Below are 22872 nucleotides of genomic sequence, written 5' to 3'. Positions count from 1 at the left end.
CGTCCCTAAAAAGGTAATAAAAACTAAGCTACAGTTAATAAAACTAATATATACTGGCAATTTAATCAACAAATTAACAGTTAACACTGATCCAAAAGCAGTGTTGCCAGCAGTAAACAAGAAACCGGGGCCTATGAAAACGGGCCTGACATAACGCTCGCATGCGTTGAGCTTTAGATTCGCTATTAAAAATCACGTATGAAGTGAGGGGTGCTCTTATCATCTTACAACATCGAGGAGGGAATTTGGTATAGCTAATTAAAGTAACTCATGTTGGCATTTTTAAAACATTGAACTAAAAACAAACATTAAACCTGTATATAAAATAATATGTTTTTGTGAAACTGCAAAGTAACCCAGTAAAATAAAGCAGAATGTATTGAAGCCAACCCAACAACATGCTAAAAATGGGTACATACAGTACGCCAGCTTGCGTCATTACCAACAACACAGATGTCATAAAAAGTCTGATTTCTAACTTGCCAGTTGGTACGGGGAATGTTAGTGTGTAGACTGTAGACCTACCCGTCTTGGCTCCCTATAGCAGGGTTTCTCATTTAGTGTCCAGGGGTGCCTTACTACTTTGATACTTTGATAATATTTGGAATTGATCAAAATCACTTCCATTTAATCACTTTGACTAGTGGTTTTCAACACTTTTCATATCAAGGTCCATTATTATTCAGCATTTGAGCCAGGGACCACCATTTGATGACAGTTAGCCTTTCAGACCAGAGACTTAGAATGTTATCGTTGGATAAGATTTTGTCCACAATTATATGCTATATTGATGCGGTACCATGTGACAGACAGATGTAGGACATACAGTGTTATCCTATCAGTTTGTCCTAACTGAAACTGATATTCTCACGTTTTCGTCTGTGATATACTGTATCATATTAGGGGAAAGATTTGCATAATTACGTACCATAAATTGTTATTTCAATGATCAGTGATTTTACTGATCTAGGAGTGCCTTGGATGGAAAAGTTATTTACAGGGCTGACCTGAGCCAAAATAGTTTGAGAAACACTGGCCTACATGCAGCCTCCTGTCAGTGTGTTTTCTGAGTCATCTCTGTCTTGTTTCCTGTGTGGAGTTCTGTCTCCATGTTGTGACGAGTGCCTTTGACCTTCTGGCTTTCTGTGTGGATTATTGGCTTTCTGCCTGCTCCCGTGGATGTGTGGTCTGGTCTGCCTGGCCTGTGTCAGGGTTTTGAACCTGCGTGGCTCACTCCACTTTGAAGTATGGCCGTTATGTTGCTCTAAAAATATACGTTGTATACCTAATCAGTTGGAGTTGTTTCTGCACTTGGGTTCAACTCTTCCCTGACGCACACACTTGTAACTATAGCCTAACATCGTAACTAGACTAATATCACTGCGTAGATATTAGTCTGGAATCTCTTTGTGGAACCTACATTTCCAAAAAGAAATAAAAATCACACTTGTGTGAAGTGAGGCGGTCTCTTATCATCATACATCATCATTCATCACATTCTGTGCTCAGCCAATCAGCTGAGCACATTCCGTGCTCATACACACACACACACACACACACACACAAGGCTGTGCATAGGAGGGGCTAGCGACACTCAAAAAAAATATTTGGTGATAAACCCGCCCCACATTTCCATTACTGGGCCCTGATTGGTGCCCCACAACCGAAGTCCAATCACAACCGAGCGGGACAAGACCAAAGTGATTTATTTATTTTATGTATTCTTTTACACTGGCAGATTTGCCTGGTGTCCAGGCTAACATGCAACACCAATTGTGTTCGTTGGAGTGCCTGGTCAAGGTGGAGGCACCATGGAGGAATCAAATCCCACCCAATGAACTTTTGCACTCCAGAACTGCCAACCATTCATTTCAACAGAGAACCGTGTATAGCAACTCATTATGAGTTGGTACAAACCGTCTTACCTTTTGAAACCGTTTTTACTCTGAAGCGGAAAAGCAGGAAGTGTAAAATCGCAGTGTAACATGTCCCGCAAATGTTATTTAATTCACCCAAAACATGCATTTTGTAACTGGTGATCACTGATCATAGCATTTATAGAAATGAGCCACAAATCAAGCTTGTTTTGATCAAAAACGCAGCCTGGAAAAATAATCAGAGATATTAGGATTCTGTTCCCAAGACATTACAGTTTACTTCATGCACGCTTGTGTGAAGTGAGCGGCGCCTTTCATCACAACGATGTCTTATGCAGACAACATGACTGTCTGGATACATTGGTGTCTCTTCAGGTCATTTAACACATTGAAACTCTTGTTTACAATGGTCAGTTTTTTCTCCAGTGTGGATATGCTGGTGTTTCTTCAGATTAGATACAGTGAAACGTTTGTCACATTGTTTACAGTGGTAAGGTTTTTCTCCAGTATGGATACGCTGGTGTGTACTCAGGGTACTTGATACAGTGAAGCGTTTGTCACATTGTTGACAGTGGAAAGGTTTTTCTCCAGTGTGGATACGCTGGTGTGTTGTCAGGGAACATGATAAAGTGAAACTCTTGTCACATTGTTTACAATGGAAAGGTTTTTCTCCCGTGTGGACACGCCCGGTGTGACTTCAGACCTAACCTATACTGAAACTCTTGTCACACTGTTTACAGATGTGGGTTTTTTTCCCCTTGTATCTCGGCTGATGTGTCTTTACTTCTCCCACCAGAGCTACATTATTGGTGAACGGTTGATGACTGTAAGATTTTGGTTCATCTGTGTCTCCTTGTTTCTAGCTGGTTACAGAGCAGTTTATTTGGGTCTCTTCATTCCTCAGTGTTTGGCAGTCAAGGTCATTGTGGCTCCTCTGTGCTCGGTGCAGGCACAGGCATAAGACACTCACAACTGGAGACCAGAGTTGGGAAATATCGGGGCTCGTTCCTTCCTTCCATCATCGATTGCAGCTCTAAATGGATTGTGATGGTGATCAGTTATAGGTTCCTTCCTCTGTTGGGTTTGGACAATATGTCTTTTATAATATATAAATCTCTCCCCCTTCTCTGTGTCTCTCCTAACTCCTTCTTGCTGTCTCTCAGGACACAACCTTGGGTCAAAATCGTATAATTCACACTGAGACGAAGTGTAAGTCGAAAGACAATTCACACCTTTAATGTAGGCTAACCAGGAGTTGACGTCTGACATCATCACACACACTACAAACTGTGGTTGTGCAAGGCTAGAAATGCAGATTTTCACAGGCCGTCGGTTTGTCTACTCTACACCATGACATCATCAATATGAGAGCAGAGATCCACATAGAAGCCGTGCGGTTGCATTTGTACATCCATCTCTGAACAACTCATCTCACCACCACTGGACTGATCGCTGTGAAACCATGCACATGTATACACTCCCAGTAGACTCAGGAAGAACCTGTCCCAATTATTTTCTTCAAATCGGCCTCATGGGGCCATTAACAGGCCTCTTCACCTATTGGTCTACACTCACGGAATCCTGGATTTGTCATTGTGACTAAACTGCCCATTTTCTTTTTCAGTTCCTTAAAAATAACTAACTAACAAACTCTATCTCCCACCTGGGTAAACAACCCGGCCTGGCAGAAATCTGCACTCAGAAGAGCGCACCTTTACCTAGTACCTGGTCCTGTAATGTGCTGTTTAAACTTTGGTACACGGTTACTCATTCATGTACTATTCACCTCATTGGACTCGGTTTTTGAAGTACTTGTCCTTCATTGGTTGTTTTGAACAGTTTGAACTGAAAATTGTTCAGGGGTTGAATAATTACTCTGGCAGTGAATGATGTTGGCTAGATGACAGACCTCATGTTGGCTCTACAGTATATCGGCAGTTGGAACCAAAGTCACCATATGGAAATAGTTAGATCCTGCTTTATGGGGCAGGACTTATATTATTAATTATTATTAACTATTAACTGGGAAGAAGAGAAGCTCAGAGTTCAAAGTGAGCCTATCTGTTCTGGGCTGAGGCGGGGTAGGGGACACCCAGGCAGTGAGCCTAGTGCCTACCTGTTCTGGGCTGAGGCGGGGTAGGGGACACCCAGGCAGTGAGACTAGTGCCTACCTGTTCTGGGCTGAGGCGGGGTAGGGGACACCCAGGCAGTGAGACTAGTGCCTACCTGTTCTGGGCTGAGGCGGGGTAGGGGACACCCAGGCAGTGAGACTAGTGCCTACCTGTTCTGGGCTGAGGCGGGGTGGGGGACACCCAGGCAGTGAGCCTAGTGCCTACCTGTTCTGGGCTGAGGCGGGGTAGGGGACACCCAGGCAGTGAGCCTAGTGCCTACCTGTTCTGGACTGAGGCGGGGTAGGGGACACCCAGGCAGTGAGACTAGTGCCTACCTGTTCTGGGCTGAGGCGGGGTGGGGGACACCCAGGCAGTGAGCCTACCTGTTCTGGACTGAGGCGGGGTGGGGGACACCCAGGCAGTGAGCCTAATGCCTACCTGTTCTGGGCTGAGGCGGGGTAGGGGACACCCAGGCAGTGAGCCTAGTGCCTACCTGTTCTGGACTGAGGCGGGTGGGGGACACCCAGGCAGTGAGCCTAGTGCCTACCTGTTCTGGACTGAGGCGGGTGGGGGACACCCAGGCAGTGAGCCTATATGTTCTGGGCTGAGGGCGGTGTGGGGTGGGGTTCACCCAGGTGGTGAGCTGCCTACCTGTTCTGGGCTGAGGGCGGGGGGCACCCAGGCGTATTCCTCCAGGGCGCAGCCGGAGTCGTCGTCAGAGGTGGAGTTCCTCTGGAAGTCGTACATCAGGTGTTTGGTGACGCTCTTCTCCATCTCCAGAGGCATGGCGCTCACCGCGACATGGTCCTCTGGCTCCTCGACGCTGCCACTAAACACCGGGCAGGGCCTGTCTGTCTGTCTGGCCGGCTGGCTTCAGCACAAAGAGCAGGCTGGTGGAAAGCAAAGGGATAAGAAGAATATGTGTGATTAAGCGTGACGTATTATTTAAAATATCGTCTCTCGTCGGGTGGAGACCTACGTATGTCTGAAACTGTTACTTTTCCGGACTTTAATGTACTGTATAAGCAAAGCTATAGAGAACAACGCAGTTCAAATCCAGCCAGGCTACAGTATGTTTGCAAACATTTTGCAAACTTTTAAAAACGTTTAAAATAAGATGTGATACTAAATAAACACTGCATTAGAGCAGTGTTTCTCAAACCTTTTTTTCGGCTCAGGTCAGCCCTGTAAATTAACCTTTTCATCCACGCAGTACCTCTGAATTACACTATTATTAGCACCTTAACATTTATGTCATATTACGCTACGCAAAGTAGGCCTATCGTAAGAATGTCACAAGATGAACTTGAGAGATTAGGACAGATTGTTTTGCCAAGTGTAGAGGGTCTAAGTATACCAAACTGAAGTGATGACCTCCAAAAAATATTATTAAAGTGTTCTGCGGCACACCTGGACTTGTCACAGCACCCTAGGGTGCCACGGCACACACTTTTTTTGTTGGAGAAACCCTCCAACAAAAAGCATGCAGATCAATATGACTGAGGCAGAACGGGCTGCTTGGCAGTGGCAGCTGGACACATCACTACTGCATGAACGCTTCACAGGAGAAGGCGCTGTACTGCTGTAGCTGTATTTATGCACACATTTTGTGATTCACTCATTTGTTCTACCCGGTATAGAACTAAATGAGTTGTAACCATATAGCTGGTTCCTGAAAATGCTGATGCGAGCCGGAGCTCCTATCTAGCATCAGGGTCTTGAGCTCTACAGTGCCGTTGGCTAAGCTACCGTGCTGCAGTGTATCTACAATTTTACGTAGTCATTTCGGATGTAGGCCTACGCCTCTTGTCTTTCCTGGCTTTGCCCTGGGTTGGTTCCCGCCTGCACAGTCAGTTTGCTTGCCAACAGTTCCGGTTTCATGCTTGGTTGAGCTCAGGTAAAATAGCAGATCTACAAGCTCACAAGATGGTCGAACATTTTTTTGTCATCGTTTTAGTCGACGAATCTCACACTGCTGCAGTGCCATTCGTAGCATTATCATGCTATCATCACTTACCCTACCTTTAAGTACAGCACTTGAGTAAATGTACTTAGTTTCTACCGTTGCTGTACTGACCTTGCTGACGCGCATGACTATTCCTTGTACAGTTGTTCTGTGAGACACAGAACCCAAGCAGGGTACAGTGTGTTATCATTGCTCACACATCACGCCCTTGACGACTGACTATATTATGACTCATGACCAGACCACCGTGTCACATCCAGTTCCGTACGCTGCATTTTGTCGCCAGTGGCTTCAAGCACACGTGTTGCTTTCAGTGTTGGAAAGATACTAAAGTAATTTATTACATAAAGTAATATTACCGTATTGCCTTTTTCCACTATATAACTAATTACTTTCACATTTTGAGTAATAATATTACATTTACTTTTCACGAGCCTTGGTGGTATAAGTGTTTATTTATAGTGGTAGACTGTGTTGGGATGGAGTTGCTTTGCAGGCTGCAGATCCGGTCTAGATCTGTAGACTCTAGAGCGGATATGAAAACGGTGTGTGCTTGTCTGCACGTGTGAATTATTGGATGTGGAAGTGTGGTTCCAGACGGTTTACGTCTGGAACAAACTGGGTAGTGTGTCACCTTTGGGGACAAAAGATGCAATTACTGGGGGCGAGGGGAAAAAAAGTAATAAGTAACAAGTTACTTTTGGCTGTATGTAAAGTAATAATACCTTCTTTTTGTTTTTAAAGTAACTAGTACTAATAGGCACTATATTCGTTTTTGAGTAACTTTGCCAACACTTGTTCCTACTGTAGTAGAATGGAACAAATACACTAGAACAAGTTGTTACGACGTGTTGTTGTCCAGTGGTTCATGTCAGGGGTCCCCCAAAATGATCTGAAATTATCTGAAAAATATTGTGTACACGCCCCCACAGCGTCCCCGGCGGGAATCAAAAGTCATAAAAAGTCCAAAGACATTGCCACACACAACGTCACGGACGAAACACACAAAGCCAGGCGTTGGAGCGTCTGGCACCATGGACATAAAGGGGACAAGGACTGACAGATATTTCCATATATTATGGGCATAAAAGGGACACAGACAGATGGGTACAACGGATACTCTGACACTATGACTCAAGATTGGTGGGATTGCCATGGCAGTGCCGCGTCTAAATGGGTTAATAACATGTGGCCTGTCTGTGACACGTTTTCATCCAATCAGGGGAGAGATCCCAATGCAGTGGTTCTCAACCAGTGGCCCTGGGACTACCAGTGGTCCTCGAGAGGGTTCCAGGTGGTCCCCAGCTAAATGATGGAGAGTTGGTAACCAAATGGACCCTTATAGATCTTTAACTCTTGAGAGTTTGAATTGAAACAAAATGGACCCTTATGGGTGCATTTGGTTTCATTTTACAATCTTGAGTAAAATTATTGTTAAACATCTGCATTACTTAATCTTACATCTACATTACTTAAAGTCTACACTATTAGAGAATGTAGAATAATAGTTATTTTGATCAACGTTTGCCTGTCATCTCTCCTATGGTACCAACATCAATATAGCATGGAATTGTGGACAAAATCTGATCCGCGACTCAAATTCATAATGGACCTTGATATGAAACGTGATACAGGAAATTGGATGTCATGGCAAAAAAAAGAGTGCAGATGTAGCTACTTTCAGAATATAATGAATAATAACAAAACTCATTTTGCTTTAACCAAAACAAAACAAACGTCAGTTACAACAGCACCTTATTAATCAGTGTAGCGAAATTCATTTTAACAGAACAATATCAAAGTTAAGTGCCCGGTAAAATAGCAATTGGAATATTTTTGATGTTGGGACATTTTGTGACTAAATTACAGTGGCGGCAAAGCGAGTGACTGCACGGCGTTGCTTATACTTCATCCGTGTTTCACCGAAACGATGCAGAGATGTTGCAAAGACACTGAACCGTGGCACGTAGTAGCAATGAAGCCTCATTAACCTTGACATTCTGCTAATATGCAAAACACATCCAAATTATGGCTGCACAATGTCCTGGCTCATGGAACGTCTCGCACTGTGACAATTAATGATTACTCTATACTCTGTCATTCAGCGAAAATAGCCCATCGACAAGCTCACATTATACATCACATTGTGAGCGTCTGACTGACTGTCTGTCTGTCTGTCCTACAGTATGTAGACTTCGGAAAATAGCAGATCCGAGCTTGCTGCTATTTTCAAATGATTTAATATACATTTTGAAATGGAAGTTTTATGCATCACGAGTATACAGTACTATGACGTTTGGTACTTTGAGTAAATTTGTTGTTGCCAACACCTTTGCACTTTTTTCCCCCCCCAAGTACAATTCTGAATACCGTTCTTGCACTTGTATTTCTGCAATGCACTATGCAGTATTGATACTTTTACTTAAAAAAAATCACACTTGTGTGAAGTGAGGGGCACTCTTATCGTCATACATCATCATACCTCACATTCCGTGCTCAGCCAATCTAATACTTTCAAAATTTGGTACAAACACACAAAGCTGGTCATAGGAGGGGCTAGAGCCTACTACCCCTCAAAAATGTGAGTAGTTCTTCCAGCACCACTGCTCTCCGGTACAGCATGTTATCTCCAGTGTGAGCGAGGGGGTGTTAGTGTGAGATTTTTTTTTTTTTAAACATATGTTTATTCATTTTCTTTACAGTACACAAGTATTTTCAACAATTGACATATATTTTTTACCCCCCCACATCCCGCTGGCAGCACAAATACAAACAAAATCTTATCACGAAATGATTTGACAATAATAAATACAAAACCAAAATAAATAAATAATGACAAAACGAAAATAAAACACATTACATACAGTTAAACAAACAGATTCACAATGTCCATCACAGTTCCCTACCCCCACCCCCCAGCTGACTACTCAGTTAACCACTATACATCCATAGCCTCTTCAATATCACCTCGCTTAATGAAGTCCAAGAACTTCTCCCATATCTTATAGAATACCGCAGGTTTCTTCCTAATTACATAAGTTAGTTTTGTTAGTGTGAGATTGAAGGGAGATGCAACTCCTTCCTCAACCCTACCTGTGTATCTCACTATGTGTGGAGGAAGAAAGTTTTATACCAAGTGACAATCTTGCAATAATCTTGAAATACTCCTTCTGCCGTTTGTTTCAAAAGCTTTTTACTGTTATATCCCTGCTTACTACTGTGTAACTATTTCCAGTGGTGGGTGGACTGTGGATTGAACCCCTCCAATGCATGGCTTTCGGAAATTATGTCATAGAGCCTAATTGTAAATGTCCCGTCCCAACCAAAGTCCATGGACTTTAATGTTTGTTTAGGGTAAACTGTGTGTAATTTCACATTTGTGCCAGCCATCTATGGAATTTAATGTTTATTTAAGGTAAATTATGATTTCATGGACATGAGAACATCAACATGCCCCCCAAAATCGAGGGGGGCATGTCTCAGTCCTCACTCACGCCTGTGATTCTGTTTCAGCTAGTGGAGCGCTATGTCACGTGTATACAATGTGCATGCATATAATGTGTACATGTGCACACAAGTAATTGCTTATTTAGTAATATATATATATATATATATATAAATTATTGGATTTGGTTCCATTTACTACTTTAGTGGTGTGAGTGTTTTCATGCATTTACCTTGCAGACATCACCTCAGTCTGTACTGTAGGCTAGATTAGTTCATGAATCCACTGTTATCCAGCAGTTTTCTTTGGACTGCATCAGAGAGCATCTGACAGTAGGCTACAGTATATGTCTACATACAGTAATTAACAGGTCAGTAATCAACAGGTCACACATTGGACTGTTTATTGTTGATATGCATTTAGCCAGCCGGGGTCATTCCTATGTTAATTCACGCTGTTGCTGACACTCGTCGGCTTATGCAAGTGTTGGTAAAGAGACGTGTGTATGGTTGTTTTTTATCCATATACGCAAGGTTGACGCATTCTCACGAGACTCACGTGCAGCTCAAACAACTACCGTAGTCAAAGGCTCTGAACGCGCCCCACCCCTGTGTTTGTCTATCTGACTGTTTCTAACAGCAAATGTTTTTATCTAAGTTGCAAACCGACAAAGCTCTGTTCACACATATTTATTTTGTTATTGTACTTGCTTGTCTTAGTTTCGCAGCTTTTTATTTCACATTTGCTTTGGCATAAACACAATTTCTCGTGCCTCTTTGAATTGATTTGGAAAGAGAGACGGAGAGAAACGCAGAGAGACATGGTGTGAGTGTGTGTTATGATTCTTCCCTGAAGGTGTGCACTAATGTGTTTTAACCGAGGTCTATAACATTCACAATCTCAACTAAAGTGCAGTAGAAAAACATATATTACAATAAATGCACCATTTATCTGTGTGTACTGTACGTCCTCTATACGTACATACATCTTTAATCCACGTAACTCGAGAACCGTTCGCCCCAATGACTTCATATCTGACGCACGTGTTCCACACCACCACAGGGAGTGCAGTGCCTGGCCTTGAGTCGGTCGGATATACAGATGTCCAGTACCGCCACAAAACGGCCCTGTTCAGGTTCTGCCAGTGGACCTAATGAGCCTAAGCCCCTTCACCTGTAGAATTCCCAGCCTCTGCCTCAGCCACTTTTCACAGTCAGTTTGCACTCTTCATACACGGGCAGACAGACAGATATACAGTACATATACAGTAAAACGGGTGCTATAACAACGGGTATTGCTATTGCATACTGGTTCCCGACTTGCATCGTTCCTAAGTAGGCAGGTGGTCGACGGGCACAGGTCTAAAGTGCAATAGAAAAATAATCCTGCTTCCAACTAAATAGGGGATGCCTTTTTCACCAGTGATACTTTCAAGATCCTATCCTGAGCCATCCCAAACTAGCATTCAGATAAAAAAACACCACACCTGAATGCGCGACCGCTAAAATAAAAGCTCAGCATACCGTGGTAATGTCTCAGCCCAAAACTGTTACTTTTCAAACATGGCAAAAATAGCAGATCTACAAGGCAAGCTTGCAATGAACACAGTTCTTATATGAGGCGATCTAAGATTCCCCTGTGGGGATTTCAATACAACAAATAACCTCGTGAACCAGGGTAATAGCGCCATCCAGTGGCAGTGACGACGTTCAGTTCTCTATTGATAGAATATATGTCATTTTTTGGGTGAAAAACTGTCATCTCGTCCTCTCAGTCTTTAACGACTTCACTGTTTTATCCCCCACCATGCAGAACATTCACCACATCCCCTGAAATATTATACATTCAGAACACTTCACCACATTCAACACATCCCCAGAACTATTATACATTCAGAACACTCACTGACTGCGTGCTTTGAAGCATTTTACACCAATCTCCACTTGTTAGCGCATGCACGCGTGTGTATTTTTGTGTATACGCATTTGTGTGTGAGACAGAGAGAGGGAGAGAGAGAATTTGTTCCTCATGTTAAACAAGCATAGTGATTTCGTTTTTTTCCTCTAGGCACTGCATTGCCCCTCGTCTGCAAAAAACACTGTTCAAAACATCAAACGCTTCCACTATTACGCCCGGGAGACGGGGGCGGGGGGAGTGAAGGGGGGGGGGAACTGCGGCAGACACACGCATGGATTGCTAAAGAGTGCGGGTCAAAGGAGGTCAAATCATTGAGCAATTAAATATGCAGACGTGCAAGCGGCGGTGGCTGTATTAGCATGTGGCTCAATCAAGACTCAATTACGCTCAGTGGTGGAAAGTGGAAACATGACTCGATGTAGAAATTACCTGTTTAGTTACAAGTAAAGTCTGTTATTCAAAATGTATGTTTGCATCAAAATATACTTTAAGACAAGGACCAAATGGACCATGTGGAATGTCCCATTTCACAAGTTTTCAAATATCTAAAATGTCTTAAAATCTTTTGAAAATTGCAGATCTACAAGTTGTAAGCTAAAATTGTAGATGTATGTTCAAATAGCTCATGGGCTTGACTACGTCTCGTGCCTCACCACGCCTAGTAAAAATACAAGTTTTGCTTGTACTGCTTTGTATTGCTTTATTTTCAAATGGCCCAAATGCATATAGGCAAGTGGTTAATGTATGTTTTGTAATAATAATAAAAATCTTCAATGTAAATAGTAACTAAAGAGTAAGAGTGGAGTAAATGTAAAATGTTTACCTCTGAAAAGTATTGGAAATACTCCAGTAAAGTACAAATACCTCAAAATTGTAGGAGAGGACACTGGAGCAGCACTGGCATTTAAACTTTTCAAGCCTTTTTATTGCGTGCTAGTATACAATAAAACGACTAACGTTTCGAGTACTTACCGGTAGCTATACTTTCCGCACTGCACTTCACTGTAGATATTATTATTATTATTATTTTCCCACAATTTTGCAACCCATTTTTTCACCCAGTTATCTAATGTAATCCTGGGCGCTACACTTCCTCTGCCAACCTGGGGGGGCAGCGGACTGACCTCATGCTTCCTTCTATGCATGAGGAGTCCAAGCTGCTTCTTTTTATCTGACAGGGGAGAGTTTCCCCGGCTGCACATAGCGTGTGGAAGGAACACGTTATTCCAACCAGCCCCATGGCTGGCCATGGGGACGTAGTTTAGAGAACAGGATTACTGCATGTTTTTGTGAGGGTACCTACCCTAGGGGACACGGGGAGAACATGCAAACTCCACACAGAAAGGCACTGTAGATTTAACATTTAAACCTAAGGGCTTTGTCGAGTGATTTGTCAAAAGAACACACTGCTAACAGAATAATGGAACAAAAATATTACACTGGATATGAAATACAATGTGAAAAGATTTATCTTAAGCACTACACCTGTCCTGTGGTTCCGAAAATAAGGGTCGGGACCCCAAGGGGCATCCTCAAATAATGTTTTGAGGTGTCCCCAGATGAATAGCGTAATGATTATTCAAAATTGAAACGCAGACATGCCATCAATGATGGTAACGCACACCATGCTGTTTACATATCTGACTTATAAAGTATTCAATCAACCAGGAAACATTGTACTCGAAGTGTATATTTCTCAAATTCGTGCATTAGTGCAATACAGGTAGTTTCGACGAAGCAATCTTATTGGTTGAAATAGCCATCTACCCATGATTAAACTAGCATTATGGCACACCTAATACAAAACATACATTTCAGATGTGCTGATGAGACGGACACTCGCAGACTCGACCGAGAGGCTAGGCTAGCAGGACATGTGTGGTCGTAGTGGCAAATCTGGCATTAAAAAATGTATGCATTTCTATTAGGGATGCAAGATAATTATCGGCCCAATATCAGGAAGGAATAAAGCTGAAAGCTGAAAATATATTGTATATATATTCTATATTTTCAATTGGTTGTAGTTCTGCTAAATGACTTTGTTTTAACTGCTGTAAGCAGATTCGGTCAAAGTTATGTTAATTGTACCGTTGCTCAGTATGTCATTTTTATTTGTGTGTGTAATTTACAGATATATAGCCTGTATATAATCGTTATTAGTATCTATATTGGTTATCTTATCGAATATCTTAGTTACAATGATTTTTTTTTTAAAGATAACTGTTGTAAATTCACAATATTACACTTGAGTGTGTGCTTACGGAACTCTGCTACTCGTTCCTGCAGCAACGATGTCGTTGCAATAATCACGGTAAAGCACACCCTCTCGTGTAATATTGCTTAATTACAAGCACGCACGCACACACACGCACGCCCGTCCTCACAGTTCCATGGTTCTAGCTTTGTGAGCTGTAATATCAATGATGCTGGTTGCCATGGTGTCATGGTGGTCGAGTTACTACGGTAACCGCTGTAAGGCACGCTGCTCTTAGTAATGAGTGTGTGTGTGTGTGTGTGTGTGTGTGTCATAGTCACACACGCGTTACTATACTTGTGAGGACCAAACATCCCTGATGAAGTATTGCTTACATTTTTAAATAAACCAAAATGGTAAGCAAATGGTGCATTTTATATGGCACTATTATCCAAGGCACTTGTGCAATACATTCTGATTCACCCATTCATACACCGTTGGCGGAGGAAACCAAGCAAGGCACCAAACTGCACACTGGGAGCAATTAGGGGTTTAGTTAGTTCAACGTCTCGCTCAAGGACACCTCGACACTAACTCTGGAGGAGCCCGGGATCGAACTAGGAACCTCACAGATCCCATCCGGCTGCTCTACCGACCACTTCTCTTTTATGGAGAAGAAAAGCCATTTCTGACCAAAATTTTATAGGAGAAAAAAAAAGAAAAAAAATTATGAAAAGTTTCAGGTTTGGGTTAGTGTTATAGCATTAGACATTCAGAGGTTTAATTAAGATACGATGAGATGTTTATTGGCACTGTATCAGTGTTGATTTTGACAGTACGTTTTGATTTAATTTTAGTCGTAGTCTTTTGAATAAAATTCCGTAAAATTAGTTTTAGCCATTTGAAATGTTTCAGTTTTAGTCTAGTTTTATTTGACTGAATATAAGTTTTTTCGGCGGGCTGTGATGGCGTCGTTTAGACTTATATCTGCATGCCAAAAGTAGCAGATCTACAAGCCCACAACGTGTTGCATTGCCTGCAGAAACCTTCTAGCAACTGAGTACACACTCAGGCTTTAGAGATGTGTTCATTTTTCTTTGGCAATGTCAACGTATGTTTTCCCATGCCAATAAAGCGCATTTGAATTTGAATTAGGGCCCGAGCACTGCACAGTAGTGCGAAGCCCTATTGAAATCGCAATGATTATTTTATCTGAAATGAGTCGTGTTTTTGTTGTGAAAACACACATCACAAGTGGCAAAAAAATTTAATCGTCTCAAAAAGGGTCCCACAATACGGTTTCATATACATGTATGGAAATTGGTACACACCTGTATCATTACAAAAAAGTATCTTGGCGCCATGACCTAAACCAAACGGGAAGTAGCCATTTTTTATTTATTGTTGCGTTTTGGCGCAATTCATGCAATTTTCACGGGTTGCACTTTAACAAACTCCTCCTAGCAAGATGGTCTGTTCCAAATAACACTCGTGCAGCGTACACAAAAGACCTTAACGATGAGAAGTTATCAAAATCGTAAGTTTTCATAAAATGCCATGGGCTGTATTTTGCGTGTCTTAAGTACCAGGTCTTATTCCCTAACTTGAGTAAACTAAAGACCTGGAGGCGTGGTCAATGCCATTTGGCTATTCTGAGTGGCCAAAGAGCATTGACCACGCCTCCAGGTCTTTAGTTTACTCAAGTTAGGGAATAAGACCTGGTACTTAAGACACGCAAAATACAGCCCCATGACTTCAACACCAAAACAGGAAGTGAAAATAGCAGATCTACAAGATCTAAAATTACATTTTTATGTTTAGCCACCCCCTATTCTAATTGGTTAATATTTGATAGTTCCTATTTTGGCCTATAACTTTTCAATGGTTTGTCATACAGACTTGTGGGTGGTAGGAGGAAGGACGGCTTTAAAACAGGTCATTGTAGCTTTTCGTCCCGTCACGCCTATAGGGTTGGGTCCCGAACCTCCAGATCAAGCAGGTACCGAACCGAACATTCTTTGGTACCGGGTACCCATTAGAATAATTCAATTTCGGTTCTCACTATCGGTGCCTACAGACGTGCGTAGGCACGCGCTATTTATTTATTTAACAGCAAAGTATATAGATGCGTCATGCGTGTCTCTCTGTAACACACGTTGCTGCTCCGAGCCGAGGACAGCTCTGCATCCCTCCCCCCTCCCCTCACACATTCACACAACCACGCTCGCGTGTGACAACACGGTCTCAACTCTAGTAGTTAAGACTAGGTAGGAAGAACAGAAAAGGGGACACGGTGACACAGTCGGTAGTGCTGTCGCTTCACAGATAGAAGGTCCTGGTTTAGATACAACCTTGTTGTAACCAAGCTTTGCTGCTTTCATCTTGCATTAACCAAACAGTGCAAAATAATTAATATAGTGTGTGTGTGTGTGTGTGTGTGTGTGTGTGTGTGTGTGTGTGTGTGTGTGTGTGTGTGTGTGTGTGTGTGGTGAAATCCTTGCCATTTAAAGGAGGAGTTCACCCAAATTACTTATTTTCTATCTATTAAACACGGTATCCGGAGAACTCGCTAGTTTACCAACTCGCCGCAATTTAGTACATTTTAGTTTTACTTCACCTTCATTTAAATTGCATTGAATTGAGAGAGAGGATAGTTGTTTAGAGTTAACACTAGAGAAAGTAGGAATGCTAAGTACCGAAACAATGTAATTCCTCAATTCAATTACTGTAAAGCCTACTTATCATTGGTATTCACATACTCACCTTTTTATCATCATCTAGCTGACCATTTAATTGCACAAAATAATTTGATCACTTTGGAAATATAACATCTGTGTTTTTGACATACTACACTGATGAAGACAGCATGTTAGCATAACGATGAAGACCTTGATGAAGAATTTTCGCCGTGGCGACTTGGTAAACTGGCGAGTTCTCCAGTATTCTTACACACCCCATGAAGCCTTGAATGCATGACCGACTGCGTCTCAAAGACTCTCCTGAGTCTCCTATTGAACAATGACCCAGTCATCAATGTATTGGCTCGGCGATGCGACGAAAACTAAAAAAATAAACTTTAACCCCCATTCGCACAGAGAGAAGCTTCATCTTCTTCTCCAAGCGAACGCTGAAACTAATATCATGATTGATTGAAGTGAAACAAAATAAATAAATAAATTATATTGCCACTACCACGCACTGTAAGAAAAACAAAACTGGAAAAAAGAAAACAGAAATATGTAACTATATTTGAATAACAAACAAACGGCTCACTTTCAGCTCCATCGCCGGTTCATAATCCAATCACGGGGGGGATTACATTCTTAGCGTGAGCTTATTTGGATCACGGCTAACGAGAAATTAATTGAAAAAGTAACGTAAGCCTATAGGAACACGGCAGCAGTGTTCAGCTGCGTTGAGCCCGGAATAACGCGGGATATAAAAGATGACAGAGTGGGTGTTAATAGCGTTACCATTACAGTGGGATCATGAATCATGAAGCGATTAGCGGCCTACATTAAACACCATGTTTTAACTGAAGTCGGGAGAGCCATCATTTTTTTCTGTATGTTGTAGCTATTCATTGCCAACTGTAAAACTTAACGAACCCACCAAACGCTTAAACTGAACCAATTAATGTGCACGTGCGTACACACACACACACACACACACACACACACACACACACACACACACACACACACATGAACCTTGAACGCATGCACACACAAGCTTTAGTGCACAGTTCCCTGATGTGTTAATTGCCGGACGACTGTTGCTGAAATGTAAAGTGGGTCGGTCTCTCTCTCTCTCGCTCTGTCTCTCTCTCATACCTACAGGTGCATCATGGGATTTCTCGGGGAAATTCAAAAGCTGTAATTAAAGGGTGCCAAATTTGTGGCGCTCTCCCACAGTGTGTGGGATGGCTAGGAATAGAACGGCAGAATCACACTCTCTCACACAGTGTGGTGAAGCCAGGAAACCATCCATGTGTCCTCAATAGTAAGCCAGATGAATCCAGTTCCTGCCTCTAGCACCCCGGTTGCCGCGCAAACATTTTCAGACCATGTTTTCTGGAAAATGGCACACCTATTCAGCTCACAATGTGAGCTGAATAACACATTGTGACCTTGTCTATTTTTGCAATTTTTCTATAATTGATCTCTCTATTCATGTTCGCTCATTTATTTTACTAGACTTTAGGGCCTCATGGCGGCCCTCACATCTAGAGTACTTCCTTAGCATAGAGCAAGACAGCTGCTCGCTTTCTGTGCCATCTCACAACGCCACGACGCACGGACCGCCTCACGGAACCTAGCGCCGCACAGCCCTGTTCTCCAACGTCAATCTGCCCTGCATTACACATGCCAAACATTCCAACAACAAGGGGCCAGCTAGGCACTCCAATGTTGAAGCGCTGGGCTTCTTGACGAGGAAACCCCGTGCAACCGAGCGCTCAATGTTAAAGCCCAGCTGCACTTCCGCATTTGGACACCAAAATTTGTGTCCAAATGCTGAATCAGCGAAAAAAAATGCGGAAATAGACGGTACTTCCGGCAGCCTTCCGGGTGCTTCAAAACGCCACTGAGCAACTTCCACTGACATGAATAGCGGAGGGGGCGGAGCTTCACGCCAGTTCAGTCTCTATCCTCTATAAACCACTGCAAACTTCATGGGGATTATAAGAGTTATAAACCACTGCAAACTGCATGGGGATTATAAGAGTTATAAACCACTGCAAACTGCATGGTGATTATAAGAGTTATAAACCACAAGAATGGAACATCTTTCTCTCCTGAGAAAGACTAGAACACGCCCCTGTTGTCCATCAGATTACATGGGCTGTGATTGGCCAGTGCACTTGTACAAGGACGATCACTTTGAGTGGCAGTCGGGGCAAATGCACTCAAGCCAGAACATGATTTTACTATTCTGTGCCTGTCGGATCACAACTGGAACGGAGCTGAGTGCTCAATTGAACTTCACAACTGCTCGCTTCAGCTTGCTCAGTGGCTCAAGTTCACTTGAGACGGCGCGCCTCCGTCACGGTCAAAAACAACTTTTATCGACCAAAAAGCAGTAGGATTTAGAATGTCGAATTCTAAAAGTTATTGTGCATGGGTAAATGTCTGTGGAGAATGTCTGAAGAGTGTAAAACTGACTGGGGATAGTGGACTGACTCGGTAATCAAATGGCAGGTATGGGGAATTTGCCAAGTCAAGCTTATAAGGCTGGGGTTGCCAGGGCAATCACTTGGCTCTTTTGGGCCACAGGCTTTTCTGGCGGTTCTGGACAACTGCCTATCCGACCGACTCAACTCCGGACACTGAACTCCTTCGGGTGGCGAGTTTGAAGTCGGTCGGTCGAAGGGATATGTGGATCACAGACGTTCGTACATACGTATAATGAATTGCATTTTTATAGCGCTATTCCAAGTGCTCAAAGCACTTTACAATGGTTCATTCATTCATACATTAGGAGGTACAGTACAGTATGTAGTACAGAGATTACCTGTATTTATTGTACGATGCCAAATAGACATGTAACGGTATATCGCAAATCTGGTGACCGTGTGTGTGTGTGTGTGTGTGTGTGTGTGTGTGTGTGTGTGTGTGTGTGTGCACTGTGACACGGTGTGAGCTTGTAGATATGCGGCTCTAGGGTAAAACATTTCAGTTAAAAAATGTCATTGTTGCTGGTGTGTGTGTGTGTGTGTGTGGGGGGGGGGGGGGGGGGTGGAGGAAAGGCAGAGAGAGAGAGTCTTGTTGCTATGCATTTTTCCACTCCAGCACACTCCTACACCACATCTCTTCACATACACACACGGTGGTGAAGAGCAACCGAGTACATTTGTTCAAGTACTGTTTTGAGGTACTTTTACTTGAATCAGAGGCAAATCTTTGATATTTTTTTTTACTCCACTTCAATTATTTGACAGATTCTGTGAAGTTATTGCCCGATTTTATACTTTGTCTATCCAAAAATAGCCGATCTACAAGCTCACACACATTTTGGCCTTTTACTTAACATTGTTTTCACATTGTCTCTGTCGGGGTGGAAACCTCATTGTGTCCAAAACCTTTCAGGATTCAAAAGCATCAACAGTAGCAGATCTACAAGCTCGAAGGAATCTCTTCGCTCCACGTTTCGAGCTTGTAGATCTGCTACGTTTGATGCTTTTGTGTGATGCTGGATTGTGATCAAGTAGGGCGTTAATTTACCATGAAATAAAAATAAAAAATACTATGGAGATAAGAGGTTACTACCCAAGAGCAACGCTATATACATTAGCAGTATTGCTCTTCCATCAGTGTGTACAGTACAGTACAGTACAGTACAGTAGCCTCTATATCGTACCGTAGTCGAGTGCTTTCCCTGTGATGTAACAACTTCACCATTAAGGGAGCTCTTGAAGGATATGCATGCATACATATCCCTGAGCACCGGCCCCACCGGGAGGGAAAAGATCTTAAACATATCCCTGAGCACCGGGAGGGAAAAGCGATTAAACATCCTCCAGAGTGCAACGTTATTCTAGTGTTTGCATTAAAGTCAGGGTTAGGGGGCTTTTGTGACTAAGGACTAGTTTACCACCCTAAAGCATTTTCTATAGTGTTGTGGCGTTCGAGTCCTTGTCTCGACTTGAGTCCGGTCTCGAGTCCACACTTTCATTGACTCTGTCTCGGTCTGACTTGGACTTGAAGGGACCCCCACTGAGTCCACTTGAGTCACAATGCAATGAAATACATGTATTATACCGATATTATGATGAGCCCATGTTCACATTAGCATTATAACAGAGCTGTCTGGCGCTTATAGACGCTTGCCTGCTCTTGCAGTGTTTTATGTACCTATCAAATAAGAAATGGTAATCATTGCTTCAGGAACCAGTAGGAGATCTCCTAGCTGTCTCTCCAAATAAATATTTTTTTCTCAGATGGGAAAACGCAGATCAAGCGGGAAAACCAATTTTGCAGCAGCATCTACAGTACCTTCTCATTTCTTGTTTTCATAGCGTTGTCCCGATCCGATCGGAGCCAATCACGCCATTTTCAAATGATCGGGACATCCGTAGTATCATTATTATATCCATATCTTGATATTGGACTGGATATTGACTGTAATTTTGGATATTGTACTATTGTGATATGGAATAAGTGTTCTATAAAAATATAAATATCGGATCGGGAAAAATCGGTATCGGCAGATACTCAAAATCAAATGATCGTAATCAGATCGGGAGCTAAATGTCATTGGGACATCCCTAGTTTTTATCACGTCCGATTGTTTATGCTTATTATCCTGTGTGAGTTCTCTCACAGAATCAGAATCAGTACACATATACCCCCATTGAGAGGCCAGGGTCATGGAGCTTTCAGAATCAGTACATGTATACCCCCATTGAGAGGCCAGGGTCATGGAGCTTTCAGAATCAGTACACATATACCCCCATTGAGAGGCCAGGGTCATGGAGCTTTCAGAATCAGTACACATATACCCCCATTGAGAGGCCAGGGTCATGGAGCTTTCAGAATCAGTACACATATACCCCCATTGAGAGGCCAGGGTTATGCCGGCTTTCAAAATCAGTACACGTATACCCCCATTGAGAGGCCAGCTTTAGGTTAGAGAGAGAAAGAAGAGTGAAGATAAACATACATATAAACGATATATTGTTGCTGTCAGACAGAAACCTCTTAACTCCATATTCTAACTTTTAGTGTTTTAACTCATTTGGCGATCGTAACTTTAAAAGTAATCAGAAACGTTAATATTGTAACCGCGAGGTAGAGTCGTTTTTTCAACGAGCCCTAACGTTTACGATCTGTTCAATCGCATCAATTCCGAGAAAAACACGGCCAAATGAAACATTGACGGACCACAGCGGAGGCGAGCGTTGGGGAAGCTACTATATGGGGTAGGTAGTTATTAGAAAGGCTATTCTGAATCAATAAAAACCCCAAATTACGTCGACATTACTTCGACACGGTCGGGCAGCCATTCGGAAAAATGACGTCATAATGTAAATGAGTTTTAACGCCCTGCTTGATCATACTACATACAGCGTCACACAAAAGCATAAAAAGTAGCAGATCCACAAGCTTGTCTTTGTGCCAAGTTTCAAGCTCATAGATCTGCTACTTTTGGCCATCTCTGAATTTGGATCCTGAAAAGTAACAGTTTTGGACATAAGTTTTCCACAGCCGACAGAGACGATATGGTAAAGATGCATTTATATAAGTGCCTTTTATCCAAAGTGCTTCAGTTTAAATTGTGCAGTACATTCACCCATGCACGCACGCACGCACACTGATTCCTGAGCCAATGGATTGGCTATAGTACTGTATCTAATTTGCACACTGGCAGCCTGATAGTCTACATATTCATGAATCATGAGGAAGGCAGACTATTTAATATTTTTGTGGTCAACTTATTGTTAAAAAGGTAATATATTACAACACCAGTCCTTTCAATTAGCATTTACACCACTTGGTGTGAAATAATTATCTGTTATTGCCAGCTGGACTCGCCGTTGTAATAATTATGCAAATTATGCAAAACAGCTGCTTGCTCATCTGTCACTGTCAACCAGGACATTTTCATTTCAGTATATTAGGCAGCTGCTAATATAGTATACTATATTTTTATATTTTAGTTTTGTATTGTATTTGTTGCCTGATTGGCAATTGAGTTATGTATTATCTGTTTATGAAGATTAGTGAAAAGCCTTGATCAGTTCATTGGTGTCTAGCAATTATTTTTATTTGATCTGGTTTCAACAGAGCAGCATTCTATTTTATCTGGTTTCAATACAACAGAGCAGTAATCCCAATCGGACCAGAAATAATAATGCTACAGTATGTGCATCTGCAGATATCGCAGATATCTGCCTTTATCCAACGTGTTTTACATATAGATTGTGCATTACATGCACCCATTCAAATACACCTTTACATATATTGTGCATTGCATTCACCCATACACACACACACACACACACACACACACACACACACACACACACACACACACACACACACACACACACACACACACATTCATACACCTTTACATAGATTGTGCATTGCTTTCACCCATTCACACACACATTCATACACATGTACATAGATTGTGCATTGCTTTCACCCATTCACACACACACATTCATACACCTTTACATAGATTGTGCATTACATTCACCCATTCACACACCGACGGCAGAGGAAACCATGCAAGGCACCAACCTGCACATTGGGAGCAATTAGTGGTTCAGAGTCTTGCTCAAGGACTTCGACAGCCCAGGATCGAACCGGGAACCTTGTGATTCCCTTCCGGCCGAAACCTCATTATGTCCAATTCTG

General features: G+C 42.4%; 1 protein-coding gene across 1 annotated transcript in view; it reads right to left on the bottom strand.

Moving 5' to 3' along the window:
* Positions 1-4774, bottom strand: part of LOC308314976 (prickle-like protein 2) — a gene marked incomplete at both ends in the record, with an annotated part of 31216 nt that extends 26442 nt beyond the window's left edge. Inside the window, one exon of the mRNA XM_080762800.1 lies at positions 4640-4774. Coding sequence (XP_080618926.1) covers positions 4640-4774 — 135 coding nt within the window. The remainder of the gene's footprint in view (positions 1-4639) is intronic.
* Between the last annotated feature and the right edge of the window lie 18098 nt (positions 4775-22872).

The sequence above is a fragment of the Protomyctophum bolini genome (genome assembly GCF_963924005.1).
Source record: "Protomyctophum bolini genome assembly, chromosome: 5".
Taxonomy (NCBI): domain Eukaryota; kingdom Metazoa; phylum Chordata; class Actinopteri; order Myctophiformes; family Myctophidae; genus Protomyctophum; species Protomyctophum bolini.
Note: the sequence above shows the minus strand (reverse complement) of the source record. Positions and strands in the feature narration are given on the sequence as shown.